Source organism: Sebastes umbrosus, chromosome 20 (genome assembly GCF_015220745.1).
Source record: "Sebastes umbrosus isolate fSebUmb1 chromosome 20, fSebUmb1.pri, whole genome shotgun sequence".
Classification (NCBI taxonomy): Eukaryota; Metazoa; Chordata; class Actinopteri; order Perciformes; family Sebastidae; genus Sebastes; species Sebastes umbrosus.
The window spans coordinates 21,416,535-21,431,136 of NC_051288.1; the positions used below are offsets into that span (position 1 = coordinate 21,416,535).

The 14,602-nt window shown below is 42.9% G+C and overlaps 1 protein-coding gene across 7 annotated transcripts in view; it reads right to left on the reverse strand.

Annotated features, from left to right (window-relative positions):
• Positions 1 to 493: 493 nt before the first annotated feature.
• sdk2b (sidekick cell adhesion molecule 2b) overlaps positions 494 to 14,602 on the reverse strand; it is a 327,437-nt gene continuing 313,328 nt past the window's right edge. For 5 of the 7 annotated variants that reach the window (XM_037754749.1, XM_037754748.1, XM_037754745.1 and 2 more), the window contains exons 44-46: positions 12,095 to 12,224; positions 3,148 to 3,204; positions 494 to 2,639 (exon numbers count right to left, since the gene is read on the reverse strand). In XM_037754749.1, coding sequence (XP_037610677.1) covers positions 2,184 to 2,639; positions 3,148 to 3,204; positions 12,095 to 12,224 — 643 coding nt within the window. In that variant the 3' untranslated portion in view covers positions 494 to 2,183. The remainder of the gene's footprint in view (positions 2,640 to 3,147; positions 3,205 to 12,094; positions 12,225 to 14,602) is intronic. The other 2 variants (XM_037754751.1, XM_037754750.1) reach the window with 1 other exon arrangement.

The following is a 14,602-nucleotide window of genomic DNA, read 5'->3' on the forward strand; positions in this document are numbered from 1 at the left end:
TCCGGTTTCCCCTCAGGTTAACACTGTAAGCTCTGTCAGCACTGTTGTCGTTGTTTTCACTGTTAGCACCATTAGCTGTGAACCTCCGGCTCAGCCGTCGCCATGTTGAGAGCCTTGCGGAGGCAATAGAAATGCTTCCAATCTCGCATTTAGTACATTTAATCGCCAGATCTGTGAAACTGAGTTTCTCCACAAAGAATCATCTTGTGTTTACCAGCCGTTCAGCATGAAAAAAGCATAAAAAACAACTAACTGACTAAAGAAATCTTAGTCGACTGAGACCAAAATGACCAATTTGTCGACTAGTGGGCCTTTCAGACAGAACGCGGTGTACATCACATAATAATAATGGGTTTAAGAGCGCAGTAGTGTTCTGTCTGAAAGGCCTATAAGAGTGGTCAGCCCTAACAACATTGGTCACATGATTAAAATTTCAGCATCAGTATTTTCATGTTTCTGCTCTGCACAGATTTCAATTGATAACCAGAACTGCTAACATTCAAAAATAATTTATTTCAGAAATGTACTGTGATCATATATTCATTCAGATTCTGCATGATAAGCTTTTGTTGCGTACAATGAAATCACCCCACAGAGAAAAAAAAAAAAAAAAAGTAGGTGACTTTTTTTTTCTTCGTTTTTTTTGAACTATGAAAACTAGGAACACACCACTGAGTCTTCACTATAGCGTTATGAGTGCGCCCGGCAGGCGGCTGGACGCTGCCAGCACCTCTGTGGCGTCACTCCAGGCAGGTTTTACAGATGCTGCAGGACAATCTCTTTATAACCAGACACACAGTGAATGATCTGTAAAGCTTACGCACAAGTAGTGTAATCACACACGCACACACATACACATGCACGCACACACGCATTAGCATTTGGGACAATACAGTCACACCTGAATAGTACAGAGTGGTTTGATTACACAAAAGGGAAAAGAGGTGAGGCAATTCAATGACATCATCTCTTGGCGCAGGCTCAGCGCTGCCCCGTGATTGTGAGCAGTGACAGAGAAGAGTTATACCAGCAGGGAAGGAAACAGGGGAAAAAAAGGTTTCTTATCAAAATCTCACTGTTAACATTTTAGCAGCTGTGCCCACATGTGACCGTCCCAGTCTACTTCAGACAGTTCTTCGGTTCAACGCATTTCAGTATGCAGAATGATGTGTGTATACGTGAGCCAGCAAAGGGTTGAAAAAAAAAACATGGGTCGTGAATGCAAATGAATTCACAGCCCACATCTGTCAGGATTAAAAGAAGGCTCTCGTAGCGCGAGGCCAGCCGTTACGATGCCGCAGTCAAGGGCGCCGTCAGCAGGTGCCAGATATCATAAATAAGTGTTTCTCTACCAAGGCATCTCCGATCCACTGAAACACACTCACGAAAAAGACTTAAACACTTTAACAGATATACACTCATTTCATATATCTGCAGGATCCTTCAGGCGTTGACATTTGACCCGCCGCGGCCAGTTTGTCCCATTTTTTTCCTATGCATTTGTGTGCTGTAGGCCAGAGAGCTGTTTCCATGGAAACCCATGATTGTTTCGCCAAAAAAACTCTCCCAACCAACACGTTACAATTTGTTCAATTTGGCATGAAATCCACATCCACGTTTGTCTTTTATCACTTCTCCTTCTTCTTTTTTTTTGTAGTTTTTACATCCAGTCCGTTCACTTCCACAATATGGCTCCATCATATTGTTATTTCTCCATCAACGCAGACTCTGCGTTGACTTGATTTTGTCTTTTTAGGTACATCTACTATATATATGTATATATATATATATATATTTATATGTGTGTGTGTTTTCAAAGATTCTTGTGACTTTGTACAGAATCAAAGAGATTACCATTTGAATGAAAAGTAACAAAAAACAGAGGAGGAAATAAAGGCATGCATGCAAATAGCTCAAATAGCAAAATAAAAGTGTTGCAGAGAGTATTTTATCAACTGGTGAGAGAAATCTACACTGGCACACTTCCACACAAACGATAAAAAAAGTGCTCCGAAAAGTCTCATAGTGTCGTTCCGCATGTATCCCGGCTGACTGAAGGAAAGTAACACGGAAAAAAAGAAAAGTAATGAACAGGAAGGCGTAAATGACTTGATTGGGTTGTGTTCTTCAACACAACGTGGGTAGATATTTCCAGAACTTTTGATGTCCTTTTTCAGCATTTTTCACACAAAGGAGGAGAAGCCAGCGATCGGGGCCCGCGAGCCAGGGGCTAGGCTGCTGGGAGGCCTGTAGAGGGTGCTGTGCTGGCTGGGGGGGTTGGAGCTGCTCTGCTGGGAGGGGGTGGGAGTCCGGCTACCTTTGGGCCTGAACAGGCTGCCTTGCCCCTGGGGCGGGCACTGAGGCGGGCCCTGAGGAGGGCCCTGAGGCTGGGCTTGCTGAGGCTGGGGGCTAGGTGAACTGAGCTGGGGTGGCAGTGGAGGTAGAGGAGGCAGCGGCGGCGGGGCGCAGTGATCCGGGTCGCCCGACTCGGACTCGGTGTAGCTGTAGGCCTGTGCCCGGGATATGCCTTTCTGCTGGCGCCGCCAGGAGTTGTAGTAAGTGGGGTCGCTGATGTAGTGGTTGACGAAGGAGTGGGTCTTCTGTCGGTTCGGGTCCACCTCGTACTCACTGTCGCTACCCTGTGAGGGAAAGAAAACAAACACATTGATACGTGGCGTTAGCATGAGGTGACTCTGCAGTGTTTCCATGTGGAGCAGTTAGAGATGCTGAGGCTATAAAATGTAAATGAACATGATGTTATTCTGAGCATCAATTCACAATCACCCCTGTCAGCACACACATGCACACACACTTACACTTACAACACAGCACAAGAACACATGGACACCAAAAATGGTCAAAGCATGGAAGGATGACTTGTTACTGAAGCGTGCATTGGAAACGGACCATCAAACACATGATGGCAATTTATCCTCAGGACTTAATCAGTATTGTTCAGGATCTAAAGATCTTTGTATCCACACCACCGCCGGCATGACGGGGGTTTGGTGTTGTGCGGCACAGTGGGCCACGTTAAACCTGTAATGGGAGTCTGGGGGGGTAGAGGATTGGATGGGGGACTAGCAGTAGGAACCAGTCACCTATCAGGCTACAGACATTCAAAGCAGGCAGCCACAGGAACCTCACCAAATGCAGTGGAAGTGTATGTAGGCCACCTGTCCCATATGAAAACACCAGCGCCTCCTATGGGTGAACAAAACAATGGGTTTTACAGTACATCACCATAACAGAATGATTCAAATGGCCCAGTTATGATGATGATAATATCATAGATATGTTATACAGATAGTGTATATATAGGTTCTATGTGCCATTCTGGGTGAATGGTGTGAAAAGCTACAAATAAAAAAAGCAACATAGATTGTGCATTCTTAAAACATAAAAAACTTGTTTAATAGAGTTCAACAGTGAGTTTCCGGAAGTGAAAATCCCATTCTGAATCAAACATATTGATTATTAATCATAATGTCGTAACCAATAGACTTACCACGAGCTATGAGATTGTGAAACGATGGTATTTGCTCCAGTAGAAGTTACAAGTCCGTAAGAAATCAACCTTGTTTAAGAAAAATATGTTTTCTTCGCAATGTCATGGAGTAGTACGACACTACCCACAAGTGTAGCAGCGATGTCTCTGATTGGTGGAGCTCGCTGTTACCATGGTGATTGCTCTGTGGTCTGCTCATAGACTGTATATAAGAAGTGGACGTAGTCACCGTGGCCTCACCCATTGGTTTGTGGACTGTTCGGCATTTTGTCCGTCGCCACCTTGGTTTTTTTGCAACCAGAAGTGACACGAGAGGGTGGAGCTAAGTACAACCAAACGCTGAATAAGACATTTTTAGGTGACAAAAATGTTACAATTAACTTTCATGAACTGAAAACACACTGTGAAAGGGTTAAAGTTGGAAGACGAAACAGGGACAACTCCCAGAACGATATAAGACAAAGTTTCCAAACGAGCCGCCATGTTGGTCTGGTTTGAAATCCGGGAGCAGACCCAGTGGGCAACTCCACGGTCTGAAAAGTGAAGCCAATGCTGAAGTGCCTTAAACTTGCATTCTCTCTAACAGCCAGCAGGGGACGACTCCTCTGGTTGCAAAAAGAAGTCTGATTGTATAGAAGTCTATGAGAAAATGAGCCTACTTCTCACTTGATTTATTACCTCAGTAAACATTGTAAACATGAGTTTATGGTCTCAATCGCTAGTTTTAAGTCTTCTTCAATACAGCATGATGTTCATTTAGTAAATTATGGTTCCATTTAGAGTCAAATAGACCATAAAGCAGAGGATGCTTTAGGGCGGGGCTACCTTGTGATTGACAGGTTGCTACCACGGCGTTGTCCGTGTTTTCGTCTTCCAACTTTAACCCTTTCACAGTGTGTTTTCAGTTCATGAAAGTCAATTGTACCATTTTGGTCACCTAAAAATGTCTTATTCAGCGTTCGGTTGGACTTAGCTCCACCCTCTCGTGTCACTTCTGGTTGCAAAAAAATAAGATGGTGACGGCCAAAATGCTGAACTCGGGCTTCAAAACGTCAGTCCACAAACCAGTGGGTGATGTCACGGTGACTACATCCACTTCTTATATACAGTCTATGGCTCCAACTCTTTATATAAGGATTTTCTGAAAAGTCAATGGAGTGAATGAATGGGAACTTCACTTCTGGAACCGGAGCCGTTCAAAAAGTGGGCAGTCACTGTTGAGCTTTATTGGGAAGAAGTAGAATTTCTTTTCCTCATTCTTTAAGTCAGTTTGAATTCCCTTTAACCCATCTGTAAACAAGTGACAATAATCCTGAGCACATTCTCGTCACTGAAACCTCCTCCACTTTGCTGCAGGCCGGGGCCAGAAACGCTATCGTATTCGTGTCAAGTAACATTCCACGTGTCAGACAAAAAGCAATGTGATCATTGAGTACTCGGTGGGGGATTGCTCATGGTCAACTAATTGCCTTGAAAGCGAGCTGCCAATTGGCTAGCTAGTCTGTGATTAATCACCAATACACCGTCGACACTGCCAACATTGTCACTGGATCATTTCCCAAAGAGGCTCATTCTTTTGAGAACAGTACACCGCAGAGATGCTGCCGATAATTGTGACTGTCTCAAGGTTTTTTTTTGCTCTCGCTCACTCCTCATATCATCATGTTCAATCTTCTCATACAGAAACGCGTCTGTTGACACGCACTCGATGAAGGATACACTCCAGAGCGGCCCTCTCATGCAGCACATATGTGACACATATGGCAGTGGGCTCCGATTTCCCTCAGCCTCAACATGCTTTATGTCTCCTATATAAACCCCCTACATACACACTTTTTTAATTGTCAGTAGAGTTTATAAATGTCCAAACACACAATGCTTGTGTTTAATATCCCGCTTTTTTGATCTTCTTTGGTTCTAAACAAAGCAAAGTGATCCCATCCACCCCCCCTACTCTTATATTTCCACTAACTAATCAAAAGCAGACATTGTGTGGCCTCTCAATAAGGAGAGCAAGGGGTGCGAGATGCACCACGGCCTCTCTGTGTTTGTTGTCCGTTTTGTGATATTGTTACCCAGTTGTAAACACTTGAGGCCAAACCAGTGGTGAAAAGCATTCCAGTCATGCCAGTGTGTTTAGCAACACAACAACACGACAGTAAGATCCATTCACAGTGGACCAACAAGACATACCGAGCCACTTCAAGCGGTATTACCTCACTCTGAAAGAATTAACACCGCACTGAGAGATGAAACGCCACTCCACATGTGTGTGTGTGGTAGAGGGGAGGAGTGCAAACCAAGTGTTGACACAGTGAAATGCGCCATCGTACTCCAGCCCGGCTGTGGAGTAGAGCTGCACGATTATGGCCAAAATGATAATCACGATTATTTTGATCAATATTGAGATCCCGATTATTTATCAGGATTTTAGGAACGGAATATTGTTATTGCACTTTCACAATTAAATAAACAGTTTTTCTTCCATGCTATGCTACATTCCTGCTAATGTACAAATATTTGTATAAAAATAAGACTGGTCCTTATGCACAGTGCATCCCCTTGAAGCAAAAAAAACAAAAACAAAATCTAAATCAACAGAGCACTGCTTTCACTTTCACATTGTGCTCCTACTAATTAACAAATCTTTGTCTCAAAATATGACTTCAAATAATGTTTTTCTTCATCTGAATTCAGTGCATTTTAGTTTTGCAAAAGGAGTAATATACTACTTACTATTATATTCTACAAATACATTCAGGAAAGTGGAAAAGTGCGCGTGCAGCTGCATGACAGCTCCACAAAAGTGAAGGTGGCTGGCTGTTAGTTTAGGAAGCGCTTGATTTATGCAGTGGAGTATTTTATAAGTGGAGCACATAAATTATTTTAAATGTCAATATCTCGGTCGATCATGTTCATTTAGTTGTGGGAAGCCAAAATTGTGATTAATATATGATTAATTATGCAGCCCTACTGTGGAGTGTGCGCAACAACTCTTGAAATGTTCTCTGTACACGTATAAACCACTGCAATCTGTCCCCTTTTTTTTTTTACTTCTGGTTCATCACCAGCCTTTAACAGAAATAACTCAAGGATCCAATTGAGGAACCCTACAGTGGAGGTGCTTGACAATGTGCCTCTGGGGCAGCACGGCCCGTGAAACAGCTCCTTACTTCAACTCATTACGAGCTAATTACCAGCGCTGAGTGCTGTGAAAGAAACAGACTGGAGGCATGAAATGCAGCATTGCACCTCAGCCTCGAGGGAACCGCCATCTAACTTATGCAACGATATGTGTAAGACAGACACATAGCAGCCTGCCACTGACAATTATTGAACATTTTTACATCGTTATGATGTTAAATTAGGCAGAGAAATCAGACATCTATCCAATTAACTGGTGAAACCTCTTGACAGTAATTTATTTTATCATCAGCGTAATAAAGTTGCCCCGTGTTCCTGTTTACAATCGCTAACATCGTAGGAGGGAGAGGGGAAAAAAACACAACAATGGATGTGCACTAAATATAAATTACTATCTGGTGTAGATAAACTGCTCATTATCTGCAAATAGAGCAGGTGTTCAGACAATCTATCTCCTGAACTTTGACCTTTGACCTCAGTCTAGAAAGTTCAACTGAAAACAGCATATGCTGTCATATCAGTGTTTAACCTATTCTTGTTTTTATGTGTATTTATGCCTCAAGTTGTTCCGCAAAGCACCTTAAATGCTTTATAAATAACCTTGAATTTTACTTACTGGATTCTATAAAGGCATGGGACTGAGACAATAATCTCCTGGCAAGCTCGGCCCCCATCCCCCCCCTTTAAAATGGATGCATGCATACCCCAATACCACAGAGTGGGTCAGTCCTTTGTCCTCTAGTTATGGATTATTGCAATGAGGAAAGGAGGGGGGTCTGTCTATGTCACTCTCATTGATGAAGTGAACACAGCGGGGGTCCCCAGAGACAAAGACAGTATATGTGGGGCTCGAGGGGGATTAAAAAAAAGTCCGGAGACATTCAGAGGACATACATTTTTGTGTGCTTTCAGCGATTTCTGTGTAAAAAAAAAAAAATGAAAAAGATTAGAGGGAGTGGAGGGAGAACAGGAACGGGGAAATGTGTTTTTTGGCAAACTGAAATGCCTGCTGCATCAAAGTAATGTTGTATTCTATAATAATCATATAGGCCTCCTTAGCAGCTCCACTCCCCTCTCACTGCTATAATGTATGTTGCTTCAATCAGAACAACTATGATCAAGGGATTTGGGATTTTTCTTTGGGCATTAGTGCCGTCCCAGACTTTAATGAGAGTAATGGAAGCATGTGCTTTTGTTGTGTTTCCCAACTCATTTAAATTTGTCACTGTATTTTAAGGGCGCTTTCACAAGCCAACATTTAGGGTGCTTTCACACCTAAACTGTTTTGTTTGGTTACAACAAACTCAAGTCCATTTCCCCGGTTTGTTCGGTTCGTTGGGGCCGGTGTGAAAGCTGTCGATCGAACTCTGGTGCGGACCAAACAACCGAACCGAAAGTGCCTGAAAAGTGTGTCTTGGTCCGCTTCCAAGTAAACTCCGGTGAGGTTCATTTGTGTAATAAACGAACCAACCGCAGGATTTTATGATGGCAGATATGTTATTTTAGCATGATTTCAAAAGCTACTAATAAACCCATCTGCTGATTGTGAAGATATGAAGTGATCTGTATTTGAGGCCACGTGTATAAGCACGTTTGTTTCCCCTAATTAGTTAGTCAAAAGCTGTTAGAAGTACTGTTCTTGTATCCAACTCTGTGTACTTTGTCAGTTCATTAACTACATTAAAAAGTGTGTGACAGCGATCCCACAATACGCCGATCATGGGCATGTCCGTGCGCCCCCCGACGTTTGGACTGTGCGTTAGCACCAGTCATCTGGGAGCGTTAAAGTGCTGCATAAACGTCTGACACTCACTGGAATTCGATTTCTTGGTTAAGTTTTTCCTTATCCAATGAGATGATTGTACTGTAGAGGACAGAGGGTGTCGTATCCTGTACAGATTGTAAAGCCCCCTGAGGCAAATTTGTTATTTTGGGCTATACAAATAAAATTGACTTGACTTGGACGGCAATATTTCAAAGTGTGCGATTCTCTGCATAGCAGTGGCAGCTCTCGAGACAAAAAATAAATTTGTTCCTTCGTAAACGCTCCTCAGGAAATTGCAAATTTGGTACGCTTTAATTTGTGCACTGTGAAACTGAACCAGACTAAATAGAAATTGTACCAAAAAGCATCAATATCACTCTGATTGGGACTAGCCAAATGGACTATGGCTTGTGAAAACTCCCTAAGGGATTATACGAGGCTAGTTTCCATCTCATAATTCCTCCGGTCTCTCCCCATTACCCTCCGTTACGCACAGACGCCTTGAAATTATTAAAAAATAAAATGTAATTTATTTGCGGTCATGATTTTCCTTTATTCTGGGTAACATGAGATCATACTTCAGACTGGGCCAGTCAAAACAAAAGTGGTGAGTTGTCACTAGAGACAATCCAAACATTACAGAAAGTATTCTCAGTTGAGCTCCGGCCAAAACGGCAACAGTAGCCAGAGAAAGACGGGGAGTGGGAGGGTGGAGAAAGAGTCACAGATAGATAGACACAGATAGGAAGAAAGGGAGAGAAATCATGTAACAGAAAGCAGACATTCTCTCTCTCCCACGGAATGCCACTTGGCACAGAGAGAGATCACGATCTACAATCCATCTCTGACTCAGAGATAAGATCATCTATCTTCGACTGGTTTCGGTCTTAAATGACACACAGGGACGGTGCCACAGAGACAACCTCGCGAAATGAGAAAGCCTATACTCTAAAGGACAAAGAGTCAACAGGGAGCTACACTGCAGGGGAGCAGAGCAGTAACGGTGGCCTTGTTGCCAAGTCAATGTTAGCTTCCTCCAAATCCCCTCTTGAGGAGGAGTACAATAGTCAACTTATACCTGCTGGTGGAGCCCCCGGGGATTAAAGAGGACAGACAGCACAATGTCATACTGATAGCTCAGAGTTATCCGCTCAATAAAACTTCAAAGAGCATTCCTGGATTTTTCCGAAGCACCGTTGGGTGCTGATACGGTGGCCTGTCAGGGCTATGGCAGAGGGTAACAGGCAGGGCTCTGTGTGGTGGAGCCCCATCAAAGCCTTTGAATGTGCAGCGTGGCGGCGGGCGGGCCGACGTCATGTTTGACAATACACAAGTGCGAACGGTAGATATGTCAGACAGGCGATGAAATGACGAAATGATTCATTTGAGGGGATGTTATCGTGCTGCGAAAGGTCCTGTCCGTAACGATTCATTGTAGGGAGATTTTCATTTGATCTGGAAATAGGACTTAGGTCCCGATAAGGCCAGGTGGCGAGAGATTTCTGGCTGCGGAATTCACACTAGGGACGTACCGAGCGGAGAGAGAGATGCGCCGAGATGATTTGAGAAATGCCTAGAGTAAAGAATTTTGTAGATAAAAGAGAAAAAGGAGGCCTGAAAGCGAGGGAATTCAGGACCACTACCTCCTTCTCCCCCCCCCACCGACGCTTTCATCTGACTACGATCAAAACCAGACTGCAAGATGGTTCACCCAAAACCACAGAGAGCCGGGGAGCGAGGCGACACAAACAAAAAACAGAAATACACATATAAGAAATAGGGGGAAGAAACAATTCAGATAAAAGACCATGAGAGAATAAAGGAAAAATCCCCAAATGAAAAGTCAGGAAATCAGAGACATGAGGGTGGGCGGCACGCAGACTGATCAATGGAAAGATAGAGACAGAGAGAGAAAAGTCACAATCTATCGATTGCACTCGCTTACTGGGCAAAAGCAGTTTGGCTCAGCACATTGTAAAACGCCACAAGTTAGACAGTCTAGCAATACGTATCCATCTATCAGTCCTGACGGTGTCTGCTGAGAGCAAATTCAAAAGAAATGCAAAGCTATAATATTTGACTACTTACAATGCTAAAGACCTTTATACACCGGGGACGTGACGAATAAATGACACGGAAATGCGAAATACTCGCCTGCAAATATTGAGTTAACTATGACTTGCCCCAAACTGCATGTGATTATCATAAAGTAGGCATGACTGTAAAGGGGAGACTCGTGGGTACCCATAGAACCCATTTATATTCACATATCTTGAGGCCTGAGGTCGAGGGGCCTCTTTGAAAATGGCCATATTTTTTCTCGCCAAAATTTAGCGCAAGTTTAGAGCGTTATTTAACTTCCTTTGCGACAAGCTAGTATAACACGGTTGGTACTAATGGATTCTAGTTCCATATGATGCCAGTATCTTCACTCTAGCTTTAAAACTGAGCCCGCTACAATCTAAAAATCGCAAGTTGCATTAATGCTTTAAAGAAATTAGTGGCGTTAAAATTATTTTGCATTAACGCGTTATTATCGCATTAACTTTGACAGCCCTAATTTGATTAGATTCGCGCAGGCAGAGGACCAACTACCGGGATCCTATTGACCCAGAGCAGCATCTGGCGGTCTTTAGTGAAATGCTCTGAGTGAATTTGCCTCTGGTAAACAGTTACACAATGTATATATCTAGGGCTTTTCTTATAAAAGGTTAGAACCTTTGTTAAGGTTGAAAGTAGTAATGAAGTTTACCGTTTTGGTTCGGACTATGAGCCTCCGGTTGCGTCCATACTAACATGCTATTTAGTACACTAAAACAGTATGGGAGATTTTTGTATCTGTCCAAAACCTTAGTATGAAACCAATAGTACGTGAATTGCATAATATTTCCGGTGAAATATTACAGTATATCAACGTGATTGGTTGATTCCTTTCTTTGCGGTACGAAAGCTCATTAAAAATAGTTTTTTTCCGGAAAAAAATCTGCTTTTCACTGCATAATATTTGCGTTCTGTGTGAAGGTATTCATGACAAAAACAACAACGCCCCCGGTGTGTAAAGGCGTTAATGAGTCTAGGTTCTGTCACAGAAGAGGAGTGAAAAGCCAAGACAGTATCTTAGTTTTCCTCAGAGATCAGTTTTACTGACTCTGACCTGACTTACAGAAACTTCAGTAGGAAAGTTGGATGGGCTGCCTGGCTGCTGGAGCGCTAACTTCCACTACGTAACCAGCTCTAAACTTTATGGAGTGCATGTGCCCTCGCCGTATTACATAACAAGTGCTGTGGCTGAGTGCAGTGGCCTGGATCTCAGGTGGATGTTTGCTGAGTGACTTTCTCCACAGGTCACTGCCTGGTCTAAAAACTGCTTTGCCGCCAGCGAGCAGAGTCATTAATCTCTCATCTCTCCTTGTGCATTACTCTATCTTATGACCTCTGCAAGGCCGGATGGCATTCAGGTGAATGACGGACAAAAGACAGAATGAACTGACACGGAACACTGTACAGCCGACAATGCAAAGCTGAATTCCCCGGAGGAATTCGAGGAGATGACAGTGTGCACACACAGACGGGTACAAACGTATAACAAATACACACTTAATGCAGACAGACGGTGAACATTTTACATACAGAGACCGGACAAGGTTTAGTATAGAAAACAAGAGTAGCTACTGCACCTGTGAGTCGGAGATTTCGGAGGGTTTTTCAGTCAGGCTGCTGCTCTCTGCGGGGATCAGGTCATTGTACTTTGTGCTGACGTCCTCATCTGAATAGTGAAGACTGCCTGGACTGGGCCGAGGAGGAGACCTGGACAAAGATAGAGACACACTATCACAACAATTCAGTTGGTTGTTGTCCTCAACCAAAGAAGAAATTGAAATTGAAAGGATAATTCAAGTTTATTACAACGTGGGGATCAACTTTTTTTTTTCCGTAATTCCCATCAGTACTAATAACATTTTACCTATCAAAGTAATTTCTGAAATCTGGGGAGCCAGTCAAGTTGCAGTTTACATCCATGTCTGTCCAAAATGTCATCACTTCATCATTATATCCTGTTAGACATTTATGTGAAATTGTCATAATTACTATGTGAATTCTTGAGTTATGGCCAAAAATGTGTTTTTGTGAGGTCACAGTCACTTTGGACCACCAAATTCTAGTCAGTTCATCCTGGAGTCCATTTGGATGTTTGTGGTAAATGTGAAGCAATTTGCCCAGGGCGTTCTTGAGTCAGTTTGCAGACTGACTTTCTTGTTCAGCTTTGACCTATCGTACATTTTGTAGTTGTCGTAATAACTTTCCAGAGTTGTGAAATCCTGTCTTTTAGTATTACAAACCGCTGTGTAGTGTTTTGTCGTGTGAGAAGCCTTCACATTCACAGATCTGGTACTCAAACTGGACTTCCTGGTAAGAAGCTGGGACACAGTATGACACATGCGCAGTGTAACTGGAGCTGCGGTCGTGTGTTACGTGCATGTTCTACCCCAATAATATGACGCAATGATGACGCATGACATCTCCTCTTTTTTCACCCTCCTTGGATTGTATTTCATCATCTCACCAGTACCTGAAACTGCACGCCCCTACAAACGCAGCCCCTTGCATTGTTTTAACAAAGGCTGATTTCGGTTAAACTGACCCGCCAGATGGTTTGCTACACAGAACCATCTGAGAAACCGTCATTGGAAACTGTTTGGAAAAGGGAAGGCACCTTATAAAAATACTTGGCAGGTGATTGGATGAACTATCCGTCAATAAAACTCTTGCCGAAGCCAGTCGAGAAAAGAGCGAAAACATCTTTTCCATCGAGAAAAGCCTTCATTGCCGTTCTTTGCTCTTCTTTCAATGAAGAAATACTGTTCTGATATAACTGATGCATCTATGCTAAAAATAATTTGGCCTTCTTTATTGAATCCAGAAATCATATTAAATCTCTTTCTGATAAACAAGCACATTATGACTCTTTGTTTCATTCTCACTAATGTCTGTTACGCCACAGTTCACATGTCTCACTGTCTGTTTGAGTGTGTAGGAGTGCAGCTTGATGAGAATCATGGGACACTCATGAGATGGCTCCCTTTAGCCAGTCTTCTCTCCAGGAATGAATAATTCCCCCTGATCCAGTCCTCGCTGTGGGCTGAGGAATGTCAAACCACTGGGCTCTTGTGACTAAATTATAAACCGAAACTCTTGCGGCGCTCGAGAGGTCATCAAAGGAACGGCAGCCTCTGGCAAATGTTATCAGAGCCTACATGAATGATTGCACGGATTAGCCTTGTCAGTGGCGTCCTGCGGCGATCAAATATGTCATTCAGATGTATGTTTAAAGAGTGTAAGTGATAGGAGTGAGCAAAGAAGGGAGTTTGAAGTGAGAACAGGGTCGAGGAGAGGTGTCGAGTGAAACCTTAAAAGCTGAAAGAACGGAGGAATGAGGAAAAATGAGGGGAAGAAGAAAGATGAAATGCTGGAAAAACATTTCCTAAAATGGTGCGCTCTAGTCAGGAGTTCTTTAAGTAAATATGAGAGGAAAAAAAAAACTCTCGGTGCCTAAGCTCCTCCGTACTTTCCACTGTCGCCGGTCCTGCTAAACAAACACCCATCTGTTTCTGCTGATTGGTGCTGGTTTGGCTGCGACTACTGGGACATACTGTTGACTTTCCAGGCCATAGTGTCGGCCGCCAGTCGCTGCCAGCAGCACACATGCACACACACACACAGACACCACTTTACACGTCGAAAACCACGTTAGCATTTTTCAAAATAAATATATTTTGAAAGCATTTCAAAAATGTTGGTTGTGGGTGAATTCCAGCAGTTTTCACAAGGGCTGGTATTTTGAGTGTGGTGTGTGGAGAAAATGGAAAACTCCACTGGGAAATCACAAAGCGAGATGTAATTCAATTACGCTCGATGAGTTATATTAAGTTAATTTACTTGAGTGGAGGAGTGAAACATGTATAACGGAGAGCTACTTATATACAACGTACTACAGGTCTGCTAATGCGTGTGATATCTCTGTACATGTTTGAGGATGTTCAACATTCGAGGCATATTATATGACTTTGCTGGCAATTGATAATATTAACATGGAATGTATTTTACTTATCTTATTAGGTGTAATAAAACAAGGGACAAAAAGAATGAATATTTACTTACGCATACTGAAAAAGCTTGGGTGTATA